At 43.4% G+C, this 18,622-nt stretch overlaps 2 protein-coding genes across 3 annotated transcripts in view; one reads left to right on the top strand and one right to left on the bottom strand.

Annotated features, from left to right (window-relative positions):
• Positions 1-18,622, bottom strand: part of TNKS2 (tankyrase 2) — an 80,364-nt gene that overhangs the window by 50,249 nt on the left and 11,493 nt on the right. The window contains exon 4 of the mRNA XM_040563168.1: positions 13,977-14,111. The gene's annotated coding sequence lies outside the window, so the exon portion shown is untranslated. The remainder of the gene's footprint in view (positions 1-13,976; positions 14,112-18,622) is intronic.
• PPP1R3C (protein phosphatase 1 regulatory subunit 3C) lies at positions 5,060-9,402 on the top strand. Of its 2 annotated transcripts, none has more exons than XM_040563169.1 (2): positions 5,060-5,173; positions 6,832-9,402. In XM_040563169.1, the coding sequence occupies exons 1-2, from the start codon at positions 5,160-5,162 to the stop codon at positions 7,775-7,777; spliced, it is 960 nt and encodes a 319-aa protein (XP_040419103.1). In that variant the 5' UTR covers positions 5,060-5,159; the 3' UTR covers positions 7,778-9,402. The 2 variants fall into 2 exon arrangements, with proteins under 2 accessions (XP_040419103.1, XP_040419106.1); XM_040563172.1 differs by having other exon boundaries at positions 5,109-5,309.

Genomic DNA, 18,622 nt, shown 5'->3' with positions numbered 1-18,622 from the left:
ATTTCTCAGTGAGTTTGGCTGCAGGCCACTTGACCCTTTTTCTAGGGGATGGATATGTTCTGCTGGGCAAGTCTGCAAGGCAGCCTGGTTTCTACAAACAAGTTGCAAATGATTAAGAAACTGATTTATTGTTCTGTCAAAGTCTGAGTTTTCAAATGTCTAATAATGAAATATCTGGAAAAGTAAAACAGTTTTGGAAACTTGCTATTCCCATCCCCAACAGTTTATGTTCATTTTATTTTTTTACCTTTTTTTTTTTCTTTTCAAAACTAAAAGCTTATTCCAAAATCAGCATATTAAAAAACATCAGCAATTTCATCCTGACTGATATCGATATAAGATGCTTTTGAATTCTTCCAAAGTTTAGTAGGATAAAGAGAATCAGGATAAAGAGAAGCTTTGTGGTCAAAGGAATATTTTTTTCTAGATTTTCTGTGATTTCAGCTATAAGGAATGGAGTAAGAAAAATCCTAAGAAGATGAAAAACTTATTTATTTTTCATACGGACTGTGCCAGTGCTAAAGAAATCCCTAAAATGATAACAGAGTTTCCGAGGAGAGTTTTCTTGGTTCACATTTGAAGCCATAAGGAATAAACAAAGTACATTGAAGTGCTCTGAGAAGCAAGTAAAGAAAATAAGTTTCTGTTAAGACTAAATAAGGCTTCTGCGGACTGTATTTCATCCAACAAATCACTAATTTTATGTTTTTAAAGGTCTACAGGTTCAACTCAGTTTGGACTTCCATAGCTTTCATGCATACCTGAATAATTATTTGCATCATAATGATGGTCATAGAAACCTGCCGCCCAACCTCATAAATACTACACACTTACAAAGATTAGTCTTAGCAGCAGAGGGGTAATATTGAACATAAGAGCTCAATCCAAGAAAAGAAATGGCTGGCATTAAGCCTTATGTGACAGCACTGTCAGCTGAGCTGATGGACTGTGACTGTACTATCAGATATGCTTTTATTAAAGCCCTGCTTCATTAACATGTGTTGAGTGATGCTGTGGGAACCAAATACGTGCTAGCCAAAAAAAGATAGATATTTCCTGTTTTCTAGAAACTGCAGTATTTTACCTTGGACTAGTAATTGATTTTAGTCTTGGGTCCAAAAAGAAATCAAAAAGTTCCCTGTTAAATTGTATACTATTATTGCACTGAGCTAATATTACTCTCCCACCCTGCAAACAGCAGCAGTTTTTCAAGGGATACATTACTATGCAAGTGAAATGGAGATTTATAATTTTTTTTCTCTCTGGACTTTATTCTATAAATGTGGCTGTGAGTTAACTTTGCTCTCAGGAAATGGTTGCTTATCTTTGCTTAAAAATGCTTCAATTAAATGCCAAAGGCCATTCAACTATTTCCATACCCGAAACATATCTCATTTCTTCCCTCCTGAAGTTGTGGGGGAGGACAACAGAGAAGCACAGCGACAGGAACCTAAAAATAATAAAGCCAAAGAGTAAAACCACAAAAACTTGTTTAATTACTCAGCTTTGGGACACAGATTGAGAAAAGCAGCGCTTTTATTCTCCTCAGCCATAAAATGACCAGAACCAACAAACAAATGACCAAGCACACCCTGGTCTGTCTGACAGCTGACAGAAACCCACAGTCACTTATTATCTGCTCTGAAAACTGCTGATTGAAAAAAGTTGGCTGGTTCAGACAGGTGAAGAACAGCGAGACCTGCAGGATTGTCCACATTTACAAGCATTCACAGAGGAGCTAATGCTGTAGATTGCTCCTTGAGTAAAACAGCTTGAACCCGATTGCAGGCTTGTCATGCAGCAATCTCTGTGAACGAAGAAACTCACTGAAGAGCCAGCCTGTGTGCTACCTTGCTTAGGGATAATGCAGACTAGAAACTATTTGTAAGAAGATACCTTGAAAGTTTTCTGAAATTACAGTGACAATTTACTACAGAGACCATTTACTACAGTTAATTTGTTGCAATTAGGTTTTTACATTTAAAATGCAGCATTTTCAGAAAAAGGGAAAGAACTAGTATATGTGGTCAACTTTGTTTTCCTTGTTACTCAATCAGCTGAGGTGCAGCCCCTCCTGACAGGGCTGCCTATAATCACCCTTGCCTCTCCTGGCACTGCATTTCTGCCTTTGCTTCCGTGTGCACCTACAAATATCAGGAGAGTTGATAGGACACAAAGTGCTGTCCAATGCACAGTAAGACAAAGATTATTTTTTTTCCCCTCTCTGGTGCTATTGTTTTAGCAGCCCTATTTGAAAGGCAAGACAGACAGATAGTCAAATCTACATTTTTAAGCCGCTGATGACAGGAGAGCCACTGAACCAAAATAACTCGAAACCTGAGTCCTCTATAAAAAGCACAGGTAGAGGACCATCATTGACAGTGCAAACTGTTCTGCTACCTCGGGTAACCCCATCAGTTTGCCTCAGTGCAGACATATCTCTTCTCGGGTGAGGAAAGAGCGGCCCTGGCTCTGCACAACCCTCTCTGCTTGTCTTGGCAACCGGAAACTGGGGCACCGTGCTGTGGCCATGAACGGGCCTCGGGTTACCAAGCAGCCACTGAGCTGCTGGTTTCAGCCTGTATTTACTAACTTGGACAATGATCTGTCCATGAAAAGCTCTGTATCTCACTACTGTTTTTTTTTTTTTTTTTTTTTGCCAAGCATATAACCTTACATAATCTTCCATAATGATTTCTAAGCAAGACAAAAGAGATGTTTCAGCCCAACAGGAACAAACTGTTTTATAGCAGCAAACAATGCAGCCAGCTACTCCACAGTAGTAGAAATGCGTGCAGCGAAGCCTCAGGGCACCTCCTTGTGTGCAGGCGTCAAGCATGGATCAGTGTGGAATAAAAATATTGTCTAAGTCTCATTTAATGGCTGCACATAGAGAGCACGCATCCCAGCTGTTGGGCATGCTGCAGGTAGGGCAGCCACAGGGCTCAGTAGCACTACGGGGGGAGCGCCAAGGACAAAGACTTCAGTAGCACAGGCTCATGAAACTTCTCCAGAGTTGCTCACCCATGTTTTAAAATGGGTGCGTACAGGATGTTTGGTAAGCACCAGCCATGTGACCCTTTGGGCCCATCGGGGATCCTAGGCCCTGCTTACTGTTGCTAGGGGCTGAAATTATTTGTAGCTCAAAGAAAAAATACCTTGCAACTAGCAGGTCTTGAAGAACACAGTTTTCTAGCACTTTCTGTAAGCAAATGATGAGAAAGTATCATCTGCCTTTGAGAGGGAGCTGGCAGTCACCACGAGATAAGGAAGGTGGAGAGGAAGGAGTGTGACTGGAGAAGCAGAGGACCAGGGAAGGTCATCCTGAATAGCTGACGTCAAGGAACAGACCAGGACCTTTCCAAACCCTTGTCTGCATTGCCAGTTAGTGCTTCAGGCTTCATCTGTGCGATGCTTAGTGTCACGTACTGGCACGAAAGGCAGGAATTTCAGTCACCAAGGATCCAAGCAAAGAAACTGAAGTCCTACTGTCCTATGAATGCTCTCATTATACATACAGAGACAGCTTACGGGCCTGTGTGCCACACTTCAGTCAACAGAAGTCTTCCTCCTCCAGCACTTTCAAGGATGTTTTTTAGACTGCTTCTGTGCAGCTTGAATCCAAAATGGAGGCGTCATTGTCACCTCCCACCATGCCTTGGCCTGTGCTTACACAGCCTCCTAATAAACTCTTAGCAGAGCAGCAGAGCCCTTCATTCACAAACCAAGAAAAAAAAAAAAAACTGGATGAGCCAGAAAAACCCTGAATCATCTGTGCATCACTGTAAGCCCCCATTGCTTCACGTAGGACATAGTACTTCCTGCTATTCATTTGTGCATGGTCTCGCCTACCAGTAAAAACTACGAGCTCTAAAAATTACAGCTCACAGACTCAGTATCACATTGTACTGTGTGACTGCACGTCACCAGTTGACCTGGGGAGAGAGCAGGCCAGCAGGAAGGTGATAGTGAAACCGTAAAGCCACAGAAGGCTCGCTGAACCAGTCAGTGGCCGGGGCACAGTCTCTGGAGAACAGTGACTCGAAGGCCAGCCTCCTCTGGGAGGAGGAAGCCTCTAGGAGGAAGCGTGCAGAAGGCAACATGCCGCTGCCGATGGGCTGTCTGCACGTCGTTGTTGGCCTGTCTGCACGTCCTTGTTGGCCTGGTGGGTGCCGTGGGGGGCCTTCTGGGAGGCATGGTGCAAGCAGTGGTGGCTGCGCTACAGGCAGCGCTGAGGAGGCTGGGTTCTGCCACTTTTTGTCCATTTGCTCCAGAAATAGATAATAACTACATCGTGGGAAGTACAGCAGAGCCTCTTGCACCTTCAGACTGAGCAGACCCCCGTGTGTGGGAGGTGAGCAGCACCATTCAAATGAAATGTCCTACAGTACTTTTTCCACTGAGGATGAGGGCAGTTATAGTCCAGGATGACAGATTTCAGGCCTTGGCAACATATCTTTTGATGGTGATGGGAAGAAGCTCCACATTGATGAAACAATACCCACTTCGCCCACGCAGCAAAAAGGAAAAAGGCTGGTGGAAAAGGCCAGTGTTTCAGCAAGCCCGATCTGAAATGGCTGCCTGCCTCCCAGCTGCTCCGTGGAGGCCCTATCTCCTGCCTCTCCTTTCTGGAGGATGAGGAGAGGGCCTGGTGGCCTCAGGGCAGCCTGGGTCAGGCTGGCAGATTTGGGGCGCGGAGGGTTCTGCTCGGCTGCCTGTTGGCAACGCTGCAGCGAGACACCAGAACCTTGAACACAACCGGTGCCTTCCGCCATAAATAGCCAATGCAGCAGGGCACCGAGCCCTTTGGGGAGGGGGGCAGAATATCCAAGTTATTTCAAGCACTGTAGTTTTGGAAACGGCTTTGGGGCTCTAGATTTAGCAGGAGGTGCCGGCACGTTAATACCCCGGCCCGCAAGGCCGGCACACGACTACCAGAGGAGGCCGGCGGGGGCGGCACTCCGGGGCGCTGCCCGCCCGCACGGCGCGGCCACGTGTAGCGGCGGCAGCCGCCCCCCCGCCGCGGGCCCGCCGGCACGCACGGTCCCGCCGCGCCCCCGCCGCGGGCCGCCCCCGGGCCGCCCGCCGCCCCAGCGCCCCATAAAGGCGGCGGCGCGGCGCGGAGCGGGCTCCAGAGCAGCCGGCGGCCCCGCTGCCCCATGCACTGCAGCAGGTAAGCGCCGCCCGCCCCCTCCCCGCACACGTTGTGCGTGTGTGTGTGTGCGCGCCCCCCTCGCCCCGCGCCTGCTTGCGCTCGGGTGTGCTCTCGGCGTGTGCCTGCGGCCCCGCGGGAGGAAGCAAGCAAAGAGGTGGGTGGAAGGAACGTCGAGCTTCGTCCTTGCGGGGAATGAAACCTCAAAACCTGCGCTGCGCTCCTCCGGTTTTAGAGGACTCACACTGCACAAGCACCGCTGCTTTTGCATGTCAATGCTGCTGAGCCCCCGTCCTCTTGAGCTCGGGGATCGTCTTTGCCTCTTCTTGCAGCCTGGCTTCTCAGTTGTGCTTTTTTTTTTAAATGCTGAAAAACCTTAGGAGCATTTACCCAAGGAGCTAGTGGTGAAAATTGTGGGGAGAAAATAGCCCTGTTCCTCCTAAAAGCAAAACAGATCTCGATAAATTTGATGCTGGTACTCCCCTACCTATTATGGTAAATACTGCCACAATAGTAAAAAAAAAAAATAGCAAGGAGAAGAATTAAGAGGTCAGTGCAGATTCTGCTTTTTTTGGCAGTGCCTTGGAACCCCAGTGAAAACACTGGGAAGGAGAAAGCCGTTTAAGTGACAAAGCAAATGCCTTTGCTTCCCATGACTCAACAAAAACCCATATTTCTAGCAAGGACTGCATCTTTATCAGGAGAGATCTTTATCAATACTTTATCAGTACTGCAGTTGAACCCCACTTCCATAAATATTCATGCCACATGGCTTTGAATGGGCCATGTTTTTGCAAAGTAATTGTGATTTTTCAACATCTGGGAGAGAGGTTTAGGAATAAATCTTTACAAGTAAAGCTGTAATATTCTTATAGAATGCTTACAGTAGGGTTTAGGCATGGACTTTAGGGATTATAAAGGATGTTTTTAAGACAGTTCTTGGAGCACACAGAGGTGAATAAATAAAGTTCTCCTCTCCCTGTATTCTTTTCCCCTTTTCCTCAGCAGTCAATGTTAACAGTGCAAACTAGCTTTCTTAATTAGACCTGGGTTAGTAGCTCATAGAAAATATTTCTGAAGGTGCTTTGGCATTTTTGTACACCTGAATTAACCAAAACCACATTGCCTAACAAATGCATTTATGATTGTTCTGAGCCATAGGGTGATGGTTCTGCATCATGATATGCAGCATCCCAGTCGATGCTCTGGTGGGATAGGTAACTTGCTTAATATAGTGCTTTCTGTGCTCAGAGATGAAGCAGCTGATCCAGCTTGCTGGAATTTTAAGACCTAGCTCAGAGTCTCTAAAAGGGAAACTAAATTTAAAGTGGATGAGCACTTTCACTGTAGCTAGATCTGTTCTTCTGATACTAGAATGTTCTTTTGTGTATTTTCAAGAAAATATGTTTAATTACCTGTCACTAAAATTCAGTTTTCAGAGGTTTGGAAGAAACAAATGAGATTACATTTGAATCAAAAGAGTTTAGAACTAGCAAGAAATGACTGAATATTCTCATTCTATTTCCTTATCTTGAACTGTCAATTTTAATTTAGGCTGCATTATTTAAAGCTGTGCAAAGAGCAGGCCATGAATAATTAAGACAGCAGATGAAACAAATATGCATTCATAAGCACTTCCCTGATGTAACAAATAATAGTGCACTTTCTGCTTATTTCAGAATGATACAGATCTTGGATCCGAGACCCTTGCCAAGCCCCATCATGCCTGTGGATGTGGCCATGAGAATTTGCTTAGCCCATTCACCACCACTGAAGAGTTTTCTCAGCCCCCTTGAGGACTGTCAAAGAAACAACTTTGTTAACAGATTCAAACCTCTCAGACCATGCCTGCATGTGAAACGTGACTCCGAAGCACAGAAGACAGACTGGAACCACTCGGCAGCCCGAGCCAAGAAGCGAGTTGTGTTTGCCGACTCGAAGGGCCTGTCCCTGACGGCAATACACACCTTCTCTGAGTTCCAGGAGCACCCTGGCTGGGACCTTCAGTTTGACCTCATGGGTCTTGAAAACATAACATCTGGCCTAAAGCTACACGAGGAGAAAAACTTGATTCTGGGTTTCCCTCGGCCCTCAGCTGACTACCTGGACTTCAGGAACCGCCTGCAGAAGAACTTGGTCTGCCTGGAGAACTGCACCCTACAAGAGAAGGTGCTGTCGGGCACTGTGAAAGTAAAAAACGTGAGCTTTGAAAAAAAGGTTCAGGTTCGAATTACCTTTGATACATGGAAGACTTACACGGACATTGAGTGTGTATACATGAACAATGTTTACGGTGATTCTGAAAATGATACCTTCTCGTTTACCATTGACTTGCCTCCTGCCATTTCCTCTCAAGAGAAGATTGAGTTTTGCATTTCTTACCAAAGTGGAGAACATACCTACTGGGACAATAACGAGGGGCAGAATTACAAGATTCTCCACGCAGAGTGGAAGTCTGATGGAGTTCAGATACCATCTGCCAAGAAAGACTGTATAGATATTCAGACTCAAAGGAGGGGTCAAGAGAGAGAGCCTGATCAACTTGGCAGCCCAAGGCTGTCCAGTGGTCTCTTTCCCCAGTGGCAGAGTTTGGGTGGGATTGAAAATTCATCACCATATTGGTGACAGACATCAGCTAGGAAGCGTTCTTCCATTTGGCAACAGAACAGTGTTAGCTTTCTGGTTCACATACTACATGACAAAACCACTTGGCAGGTTTCGTTGGCTGTCTGTACAAATCCAAATTCAGTTGTTTGTGGGATTTGTCATACCATATTATGTTACTGAAGTTCTTAGCCAAAACTTATCCTTGGAAAGAAAGATGAACAAGATGAAACCCATGTGTATGCTACCTACTCTAGAAATAGCATGCTTAAGTATATGCTGCTTGCTTTCTGCTGTTGTCTCTCCTGAGTCACTAGGCAAGAGACTCTTGTGAGGAAGTATGGAAGGTGACAGTATCTTAGCAAGCTGTAGCAACTGTGTGTATGTGCATGAGTGTGTGGGTACACAGGGATGTTACATGAACAGAATGCTACAAACCATTTTGCACATGTTAGGAGTGCAGTAGAGAAGAGGTGATGCTGTCAGGACAGAGGCTCGCTATGACCTTCAACATGCTTGTAGCAGTGGCAGGTAGGAATGCATGGCTAGGATTTGTGGCTTCAGCACGGGTTAGGAAACTTATAGAGGATAACAGAAAAGTGGGAGAAGGGGAAGAGGTAAGATGTGCTGCATAACTTGGAGATGAACAGCGTTTTGATGTTGACTTTTCAAAACTGGTCTTCTAAATACCAGGGAGAGTTCTACAGGATAAAAAGGAGAACACAAAGTGACACAAAGCAAGTGGCGGAAGTAACTGCTACTTAGGGAAGACATCTCTGTCCTCATTGGCCTTGTGAATAATAAATATCCTGCATTTGAGATGAAATCTAACCTTGACTTCTACCTTCATCATCCTACTCAGCTATCAAGCAGAGGGTTTACCTTCTAATGTTATAAGAAAAACGTGCCTTTTAAAAAAAGCCACTGTACATGCCAAAAATCAAGGCTGAAACCAGGGTTAGTTCACAGAACAGACCAAGTGATTTGCAAACTTCCTAGTCCGTAGCAGTATTAGATGATTTGACTCATTGCCTGATCTGATCTCACAGCACCTGATGGTTGGGTATCCTGCTCCCTATTGCAAAGTTAGAGATAACTTTTCAAAAGCGTGTAACATAGGCAAGGTCCTTCATATTGAAGACAGTGAATTAGCTGCACTTTGTGAAAGCTAATTTCTTTAAAAGAGCAGGGTTGCTGCTAGTTTTCTAGAATGAATATAGGCTTGCACATAAATAGAAAACTGCTCTGTTTTATTGTACCTCATTTTTGAAGCTTTTTTTTTTTTAAACTGCTGTATATTTTGTATCTGTATGCTTGTAATTTAGCTTTCTGAATTGTCAAACTGTAAAGATGGTTTGTGTTTCATACAAGACTTGTGTGGGAAATTGTCCAATACATGCTCAGCAGGTGTGAGTACCAGCACACCTTTTAACGTAGTGAAGTAGCATTAACATCAAAATACAAGTCACATTTTTTTCCCATTGCTAAGCAGTACAATATCCTGAGTCTGAAGCTACTTGCAATGCAATGAAAAGATGTATACTAAGGTGAAATAAGCTTCTTTCACTAATTGCACTTTTTCCCTATGTAACCCATGCTGTTACATGTAAACTAGCCATTTTAAGAATAAATTGTATTTTGATATACCTGGTTCTTAATGAGTCAACTCAATCTGCTAAGTTCATTGACTTCTTTTCACAAAACAACTGCATTTCTGATCTAAGGTACAGCAGGTTTGTTCTGTGCCACCAGCTATTGCTAAAGCTGGCTCTGGTATGGTATCTCAGGGCAACATCTGATGTTATCCTGAAGATGAAATCTCATCTCTTCACTAAATAAGATATCATCAATAGTATTAACCTTATGAGTTGTAAGTTAAAAAAATAAATAAAAAATGAAACAACTGCATCCCACCAAATTTAAACAGAATAGGTTGGTTTGGCAAATCCCATGCAGGATTCTGTGCTGTGGGTGAGTCTGTCTGGCAGGAGTCTGGCTCAATCTGATGGCCAGACTTACTGCTGAACTATAGCATATACAATGCATACACAGATGCATCTAGACAGCAGCACTTGATGTCTTCTGGCTTGCATTCACCTGGTACCTAGCTCACTATGCTATCCCTGCAGCTATGCTGCTATTTGCGGGAGTGGGACATTTTGCCTTTTTCCTCTGCTAGTGCTTGGGAACCAGATCAATTGCTATCAGTACCAAAAAACGTGCTGGAAAATAACATGTCTGCATGTGAGCCAGTCCACCTTTGACACTGCAGCGTGGACCTTGCCTTGCAATTATTTAGAATAGAGAAAAGTGTGTTGGGCCCCAAGTCCCCAGAGGACAGAGGGGTTTGGCACACTGCTGCTGCTCCTAGCATAGAGCAAGGGCAGGCTAGCCAATGCTGGTCACACACCAGATGCTTTTACATGGGATTTCCCAACACAATAAGGAAATTCAGTGACAAGATCCAGTCTAGTTCAATCTGTTGCAGACAATGTCAGCAAGAAATCTAGTTTTAATTATGAAAAGCAATTCCAGAAAGATGAAAGGCAGCAAGGCTCTGACAACGTTTCTGAACTGGGGAATGAACTTCAAGCTTCTACATTGCAAAGCCTGCACTGGATGCAGAACTCTCCAGCTCTGTCTACCAACCTCAAACTCTACTAAAAAAGCAATACAGTACTTAGTAAATAACTCAGTGTCTTTATGTGCAGGAGCACTTGGGCCGTGATACACACTGCACCATCAGCTCCCTGCTCTAGAAAAGTAAGCTCAAGAGAGATTTGTAACGAGTGGCTTAAAGGCTCCTTGGTCTCAATGTCAGACTTCACTGAAGCAAAACAGATGCAAGGTTACTGGGTGGAGCAAAAGCCTTCCACTATGAGGAAAAGCAGCGTTTTTTCTCCTCCAGCCAAGTTTCGTGACCAGCCATCTCAACAGAAAACGCTTACTTGCCCTTCTCTTCACTGAGACATAAATCACCTTATAATACCAGAAAACAACTTCCTTTAAACAAGGTTTAGCTATAAGCCTGCTGCTTTCCAAAGTTGCCTTGCAAGATCATATTTGCCCAGTGGAGAGGCAATGCTTTGCTGCAAAAGAGAAGCAAAGCAGCTCCAAAGCCCTGCCTCAGACAAGAGAGCAAAGAACTCCCTGTTTCTCCTCTCCGTACTAAAGCAGTACAGTTTCACTTCTTCCTCATTTAAAACAGAGCTCATACATATCACTAACACTCACATTGACCAGAAAGGTAATAGGCCCTACAGGAACATGTTAGCAACATTAAGGTGTATTCACTAAAATATATTAGTTTTAGAAATGTGTTTGTCAGAAGCAGAGAAAAGCAAAGTCATCCTTGGAAAATTGGCTTAGCCTAGGGAATTCAAACACGCATCTTGGATGATGCTCTTTGAGAGAGACTGTATGCAAAAACTAAAGATAGAAAGCAGGTGTAGTCCCTGAAACAGAGCTTGCAAACCTATTGCATCATCTTGTTCTTTTCAGAAGTCATTTTCCCAGCTGCACCATTGATTTACATTTTCACCACTAAGGTGACGGTGAATGACTGGATTCCCTCCGTTAGCTAAGGAGGTCTGAGGTGTCTGACTTACAGTTATAATATATGGGTGGCACAGTATTTAAGAGATTTTATTCTTTGAACATAAGTGTTTCAAGTTGTTCTAAATAACAGTACTTCTTTTTGTGAATCTTGGCCTAGTCTTACCATGGAAAAATTAATTTGAAATTTGCCAGTGTTTCATATTAATGAAGACCTGTCACCCTCAAAGATCAGCATCTCAGCATTTCCTGAGAACATAATTATAATTTTCACAGGCAATTAGTGAATGTCTTTTTCTTTAATTATATCTATATCTAAATAAGTTACCATAATTTATATGATAAATTTGGTAAATTAATGGTAATATGGTAAATTTTATGGTAATTACATATATACAAAGCAACAACTCCCATCCCTCTCAGACACTTATAAGCTTTAAAATGTGAGACATAGTAATGAGTGAATGGTTTCAGTAAGGCCAAAATAAAAATGAGGTAAGACTGCCCTAAATCCTCTCTTGAGATGCCTCTCTGCCTGTTTCAAGGATCAGCCATACTGCAGCCATTCCTGACTGGCATTTGCTTCATCTGCTCTTACAGTCCTTCAGTGATGGAGGCTTTACATCTTTCTATTTATTCTTTCCTCTTACCTTAAAAGAGGCTCCTGAGGTATTAGCCTAATTAAAATTAGTTCCTAATTACTTGTATTCTGCATAGACAACAAGAAGAAACTATTGCTGTCTTTCTGCAATAGTCTGTAAGTGCTTCAGAAGAAGTAACAGCTTTCCCTCCTCTAGGCTATATAGTTCTTCACTTAATGAAAAATGGATATTTCAGCTTTTCATCCTTGTTTGGAAAGGTACCTGTCTGGCCTTTGGATCTTCCTTAGGGCAGAAATAACACTTTCAACCAGCTCTGGTGAAAGCCTGGCTGCATGGTCTTCAATTTCACCAGTGAAAACATAGCACAGCTCAGTACCCATCTTTCATTGCTCAAGTGACTTCATGCATCTCATACAACAAGGCCTGGGAACATATGCATCATTTCTGTAGTGCTTGACAGACTGTCCTTGAAGCTTATGACAGCTGGGCAGATTGAATCAGTGATGCAGTTCACTGAACAATTTATTCATGTAATTCCCTCCATTAAAAACATTCATATTTTTGTGCTTCTCCACCCTATGTCACAAACCACTTCTGACTCTCCTTTCTGGACCAGTCACTAAGATGGGTAGATTTCATATCTTCTGAAGAAAGAATGGTATTTTCTGTTTCAGCGACAAGTTTCATACATAAAAGGCAGACTGACTTCTACTTGTGCAGTGTTCACTGCGGGTGGCCCACTGCTGATCTGAGTGACTGCATCTTTTGAACTGTAAGGTAGAAAATGCCACAGGTAAATCTGCTCAGGCAAAGCATGAACACAGTGCTGGGGTCTAACTTGGTTTCTGATAACTTTGTAAAACACTGGAGGCATTGCAGCGTACTGAAAGTAGAGCAGGCTACTTGTACATGTGTTACATCCTCAGCTTCCTTTGAGAGAAGGAGAAAGCGTGAGGTTTCTCAACAGTTCAAGCCTGGACTTTTCTGACAGGAGTAACTGTCATGAAGGTTAAGGTTACAAGAAGTTAGCAACCAGAACTGATTCAGTGGAAAGGAATGAGTATTTACACAAACATAGTACACCAGAAAGTAGAAGTCTACAAGAGCAAAGTTGGTCTACAGTTTACTGCAAAAGAAGAATTGCAACCCTTGAAAAACTAAATTATTTGCTTCCAAGGGATTAATGGAGAAACACCCCTACCATCTCTTCATGTTTCAGGCCATTGTAGTATTTCAGATGCTGTCAGTCTTGCAGCATTTTGCACCTTGTACTGCAGCAACACGACACTGGTGTCACAGTCCTCTCGACTAGGTGGCAACATGACCAATACAACAATTTCCCTCTCTTGCAGGGAGAGTAGAACAAAACTTTCACACAGCACATCTCCTGCCATAGGTAAGCCCTTTCCTGAATCACAGACACAGCTACAGTTAAGCTTGAAGTCAAGTCCAGGAAATTGTGATGTCAAGAACAACTACCTGCATCAGTCAGGCCAGGTCAAGGATATTGTGTTACTGCACAGACCTCTTCAACTTTACTCTGAGCCCTCAAGTGAACCCACTGGCCCCAGGAAAATAGCTCAGCCCATCACTGCTCCTTACAGTCACAGCCACTGACTGATCTCCCCCCACCCATAAGATGCTAAGACTACACAGTGTAGAAACATGCAGGAGCTGCAGAATTGGATGCGTACAACTAAAGGTAATTTCGTGTTCAGTTGACAATCATACGTCAGATACTGATACCCTTCAAACACTCCATCCAGGCTCAGCAAAGGTGAGTGACAGAAGAGCTCATCAAGTATTCTGCCCAACTTCATTGTTCCTTAGAACACCCTCCTTTTTGCCCTCACACATGCAGAGTCAAGACTAGCACGTGGCCCCCTGTCTGTAACTACCACCTCAGCAGCTGCACCAGCAAAACCATTCACCCTTCACTCTGCATGGGGAAGTCACAGAACATTAACTCCCAAGCCATTCTTCCTATCACTATGTTTTGTTTTTTTTTTTTTTTTTCTATCAGGCTATGGCTATAAGATATACCAGGCTATAATGTTTCCTACCTGGTGCTGTCTTCTGGAAGAATATTGGTGTCCAAATCGCTGGACTTTCAGAGATCCATGGTCATCTTCTTCAGGAAGGACACCAGGGCAGTATAAAATCCCATTACACAGGTATGCCCTGCAGGTGGAAACGCTCTTCCCAGAAAATAAGATAGGAAGAGTTAGGAGAACTCATAGGTTTTCAGGACAAAACCCAAAAAACAATCCCCCCAGCAGGAGATGAAAATGATGTTTAAGGGATAGGCGTTATTGTTGAAGTCAACCTCGTATGGGCCTTATGTCGGCCTGGGAGTGGTGGGATAGTGGGAGTGGTGGGATACTGCTGAGTGCTGCATTAGCAGCAGCTGAGAAAATGGGACTAGCAAATTCTGATTGTATGGCACATACGGTCATTATTTGCTGAATAACTGAATGACATTCATTCTCCTCCAAATCAAACCTCTCCTCTGCTGAGAAAAATAAAAGGGAGTTTTCACAGACCCTTATCTCAGAATCCTAGAGGTACTGGGACCAGTTGTCCAAATTTTTACATTGGCTCAAGTGAAACCAAGAGTCCAAGGCATTGCTGAAGAAAACAGTAGAGAAAATACTGGATATTTATGAATTTTGGGTATCTCAGAGATGTCCCAGGAGCATCTGCCTGTTTCTTTGTAGAAAAGAAAGAAGGTAAATAAAGGCTTACATTCCCTCTAGAAAAAATTCTCAATTTACATCTTCTCTTATATAAGTCAAGAGACTGGCAGGACAATATTCACTTGTGAGATTCTTTGCAGGTGCTGTGAGATGTCGAGATATTAATTTAGGAGGAGTTTAATTGAATTTCCAGGCAGAGAAGGGAAGAAGGAGTGTGTGGCTGATACCACTGGCTGATGACTGGGGCCACCACAGCTGGTTAGCAATCTGCTCCCCCAACAACAGACAAAGAAACATGGCCCCTGATTCCCATGCTTTCCATGACAGCTTGAATGTTAGCAGACAAGAGGTTTTAGGAACCCCCTGGTGCTGTGCTGAGTACAGCATAGATGTTATTAGAGGAAGAGAGAACCGATGGAGGTGCAAGGTGTTTCTAGATAACTGCGGGGCCTACTCAGCTGGAAGAGAGTGATGGGGTAATGCAGTCTCTGCGGACCATGAGTGGAGACTCAGCCTCTGTTTCAAAATCCATGAGCAGCTTGACTAAAGAACTTGACTTAGTCAAGCTCTAGCTAGAATTACTAGGTAGAATTTTTCATTAGAGAAAACATAGTATTTCGATATTTTCAGTGGACCACAAATGTCAACTATTATATCCTCTTATTTTCAAGATCAGTTACATAAATAACATTGCATTTTATTCTAACCAGTGAAAAATATGCTGCTACTTAAATATAAAATGTCACACAAATGCCACAGACGTACACTCTGGGCAAGTGCACTTTCAGGTGCTGTGTAGTCATAGCCTCAAGCAGCTAACTGAATGTGGAGGCTGTGCTGGATTTCTCCTCCCCGCACTTCAGTCATGATTCAGAGAGAGAGAGGGGGGTAACAGGAGAGACAAAGCCTGTTTCAGCAATCACACCTTACTAGTCAGGTATTAGAGCCCACATCATGCTCCTACTGGCTCCAGGCAGGTGCCCAGGCCACAGAGCCACTGTAGCACGGTGGCAACCCAAGGGGAGGGAAGTGATGTCCCCCCCAAGAGCTTCAGGACCGACTGGAGGACAGGGAGGCTGTGTTATCTAGAACAGAAACCTGCTGAAATGTTATTTCAGGAGACGAGCAGAAAACGTTTTTGTTTAGGACTGGATTATAGCTTGACTGATAATGGCAGTTCTTAGCAGTCAAAGTGGTTTGGTCAAAGAAAGTCCAGTAACAGGTTCTCACTAGATAATCCTGATGCACAAAGTTAAGAAACTTAAAAACTATGAAGAGAATGGGAAGTGCATTTTCTCCACCCCGAATGCAACATTATTAACTGCTTCAGCAGTCACTTTCAGAAGTGGCTGAGGGAAGTTTTTCACTCACCGTTCTATTGTTTCTCCACTTCTTGTTTACAAGGTATTTTTTAAACCCTCAAGGCACAGTTATTAAAGCTGTACTTACAGAAATACTCTCCCATCATACTCCTGAAGATCTGCTCAGACAGCAGGGCTACCACCTTTCCTGCAAGACTGAAAACCAGAATTAATTCCTAATATTTTCCCCTTGTTTTTATACTGCTCTTTTGATAAATAGAGCAGTGTAATTCACAAGCATGGAACCTGTCATTTAGGTGCCACAGAGACATTTGTCACAGGTTTAAAATAATCTTGAGACAGTAATGGTCATATTTTCATCCATGGTTTTAATTTTTGTCAGAGCAACTTCTTGCCTTTCCTGCTCTGGGTCACAAGTTTGTGCATAACAATATGGGAGCCTCTGCAGTATTTTGTGTGTTTGTTTGTGCTCCTTTATAGAGACAGCTCTGCAAAGTTGTTTGCAATGCATTTTTTTCAATTGATTTTTTTTTTTTTTAATTCCAGCCTCCTGCAACTAATCTTTGATATTACTGTGAGCGTGCTGATTTTGTGACTACGCAATAGGCTTGGTTTGACATTGCTGCTGTAGGGTGATTCCTCCTGAACTACTGCCAGTCCTGCAGGAGTGACTCTGGCCATTATGTTCAAGCATCTCTGCTAAGCTGTTGTTCTCCAATGGGCACTCCTTTTCAACACCATAAGCCTACGGAAATATCGTTTCCCTAGACAGCATGGATTTCTCTTCACATAATGGCTCAAATTAAGTGTCTCCGTCCTTCAATAAATTGGGGACGTGTGTGACAGCCTCCCAAACTGGAAAGCGGTACAAAAGGGAAAAATAAAAGAACGTGGACTGGAGTCCCTGGATGCTTTCCACCATCCGGTCCTTAATGCTTGCCACGAGTTCCTTGCTTCCCACGCTGGCTGCCAAGCACCAGACACGGGTTAGGGGATGGCTGGGTCAGTGAGGGCTGTGCTGCAGATGCAGCCCAGTCTGTTAAAGAAGACGTTCCTCTGCTCTAAGGAGACGCTGAAATAGTTGTGCTGCCAGCATCTGCTTCCTCTTAAACATCTATTTTACTCTTCAGTTTGACAGATGGACCACTGATAGGGAGATGACCACTGAAAACCTCTGGCTAATTTTGCTGATTTGGAAATGTAACTGAGAAATAGATGCATTTTTATTCCTCTCTATTTTCACAGGATTTTTACTCTTTTCGTTCAGCAAAGGCCAGAGCTAAAAATCAGATTTGAATTTACTGTAGCAAGAAGTGGAGCAGAAGATAGAGATGTGAAGGGTTGGCTGATCTAAAACAAATGTTTGGCTGACCTAAAGCTTTTCACTCCTTTTCCTGATTTTTGCAGGCCAGCTGAGTATTTCAAACATAATTAGCAAATATATTTTCAGTGCAGAGACTGCTTCTGGAGTAGGAGGATCTACTTTTGATTTTCATGCCTGGACAAAACAGCTAGATTTCCCACCCTACTCCAAACACGCTGCAAATAGTTTGTGTTTTTCTCAGATAGGCCCTTCCTTTTATTGCCACATCAGACAACAGCAGTTCTGCCACCTTGCTTACCTCCATTCCTGGGCTTCACGCAATATTTTCTCTCACACTTCCCAAATTCCCATACTTGCGAAGGATCTATTCTCACCTTATATCCTGCCTGAAATTCACAGGCTGTATGTGCTACTGTGAGTCAGCACTAATTACACTTCATCAGTAGGAAAGTCAGTGGGGATGGAGTTGAAGGTGATTCAGCAAAACACTTCATTAGCAATTTCACACTGGAAGTCATTACACCTGAGTCATCAGCTCCAGGCTGCACAATCACAGGCCATCGTGTAACAGAGAGATCCTAAAGGTTTTCCGTGGTAGCCTGAAATATGCTGTCCCATTATACTTACAGACTGCAAATCAAAACACTATAGAAGGGCAGGATGGTACCTAAATGCTATGAGCAATTTCACATTTGCCTACCCTTTCAAATATTCTTCTCCTGATTCTCAAAAAACACAGCACTGTAGTCAGAAGTCAGTTGATTCTGATGAGTCAGAGCTCATAGTATTATCCTGGCACAACTGAAGCACTAGCAATTAAACCTTATTCTCCAGTTGTTCTGTCTTTTTAATCACTGCCAGTTCTCATGTGTTTCTGGCTTATTACTTGCTCTGAAGGAGACGGAGGCAGATGGCCAAGAAGGTATCACAGAGCTGTGCTGTGCTGATGTCAGTCTAACTGCAGAGTTAAAATCTGCTGTCTGAACATAACAGACTGGATGTATTCAGTGAATCCACTGCAGGATTACACTGCCACATCCATTAAAACAAGAGCAAAACAGCACTGGATACCAGTATTGTAAAAGGAACCAGCAGTTAATTGTGTGATTAGCTTATTTAACGTTTGTTATAAATTACAGTAATTAGCCATGTAAACTAAAGTCAAAGACATTTCTTCCAAGATTTAACTACTTCTAATTACTTTTGAAATGGTACGGATGTGTGTAGCTGTTTATGCGACTGAGGGTGGAACATCACTGAACTGACACACACACACAGAAGCCTGGTCTGCTGTACCTGGGAGCCTGCAGCCTTGCCAGCACGCTGACCCTGTCTGTCCATACCTTCCCCTGCTCGTCTACCTTTCA

This window comes from Cygnus olor, chromosome 7, assembly GCF_009769625.2.
Source record: "Cygnus olor isolate bCygOlo1 chromosome 7, bCygOlo1.pri.v2, whole genome shotgun sequence".
Classification (NCBI taxonomy): domain Eukaryota; kingdom Metazoa; phylum Chordata; class Aves; order Anseriformes; family Anatidae; genus Cygnus; species Cygnus olor.
The sequence above is the reverse complement of the archived record's forward strand: the minus strand, read 5'-3'. Positions and strand labels throughout refer to the sequence as shown.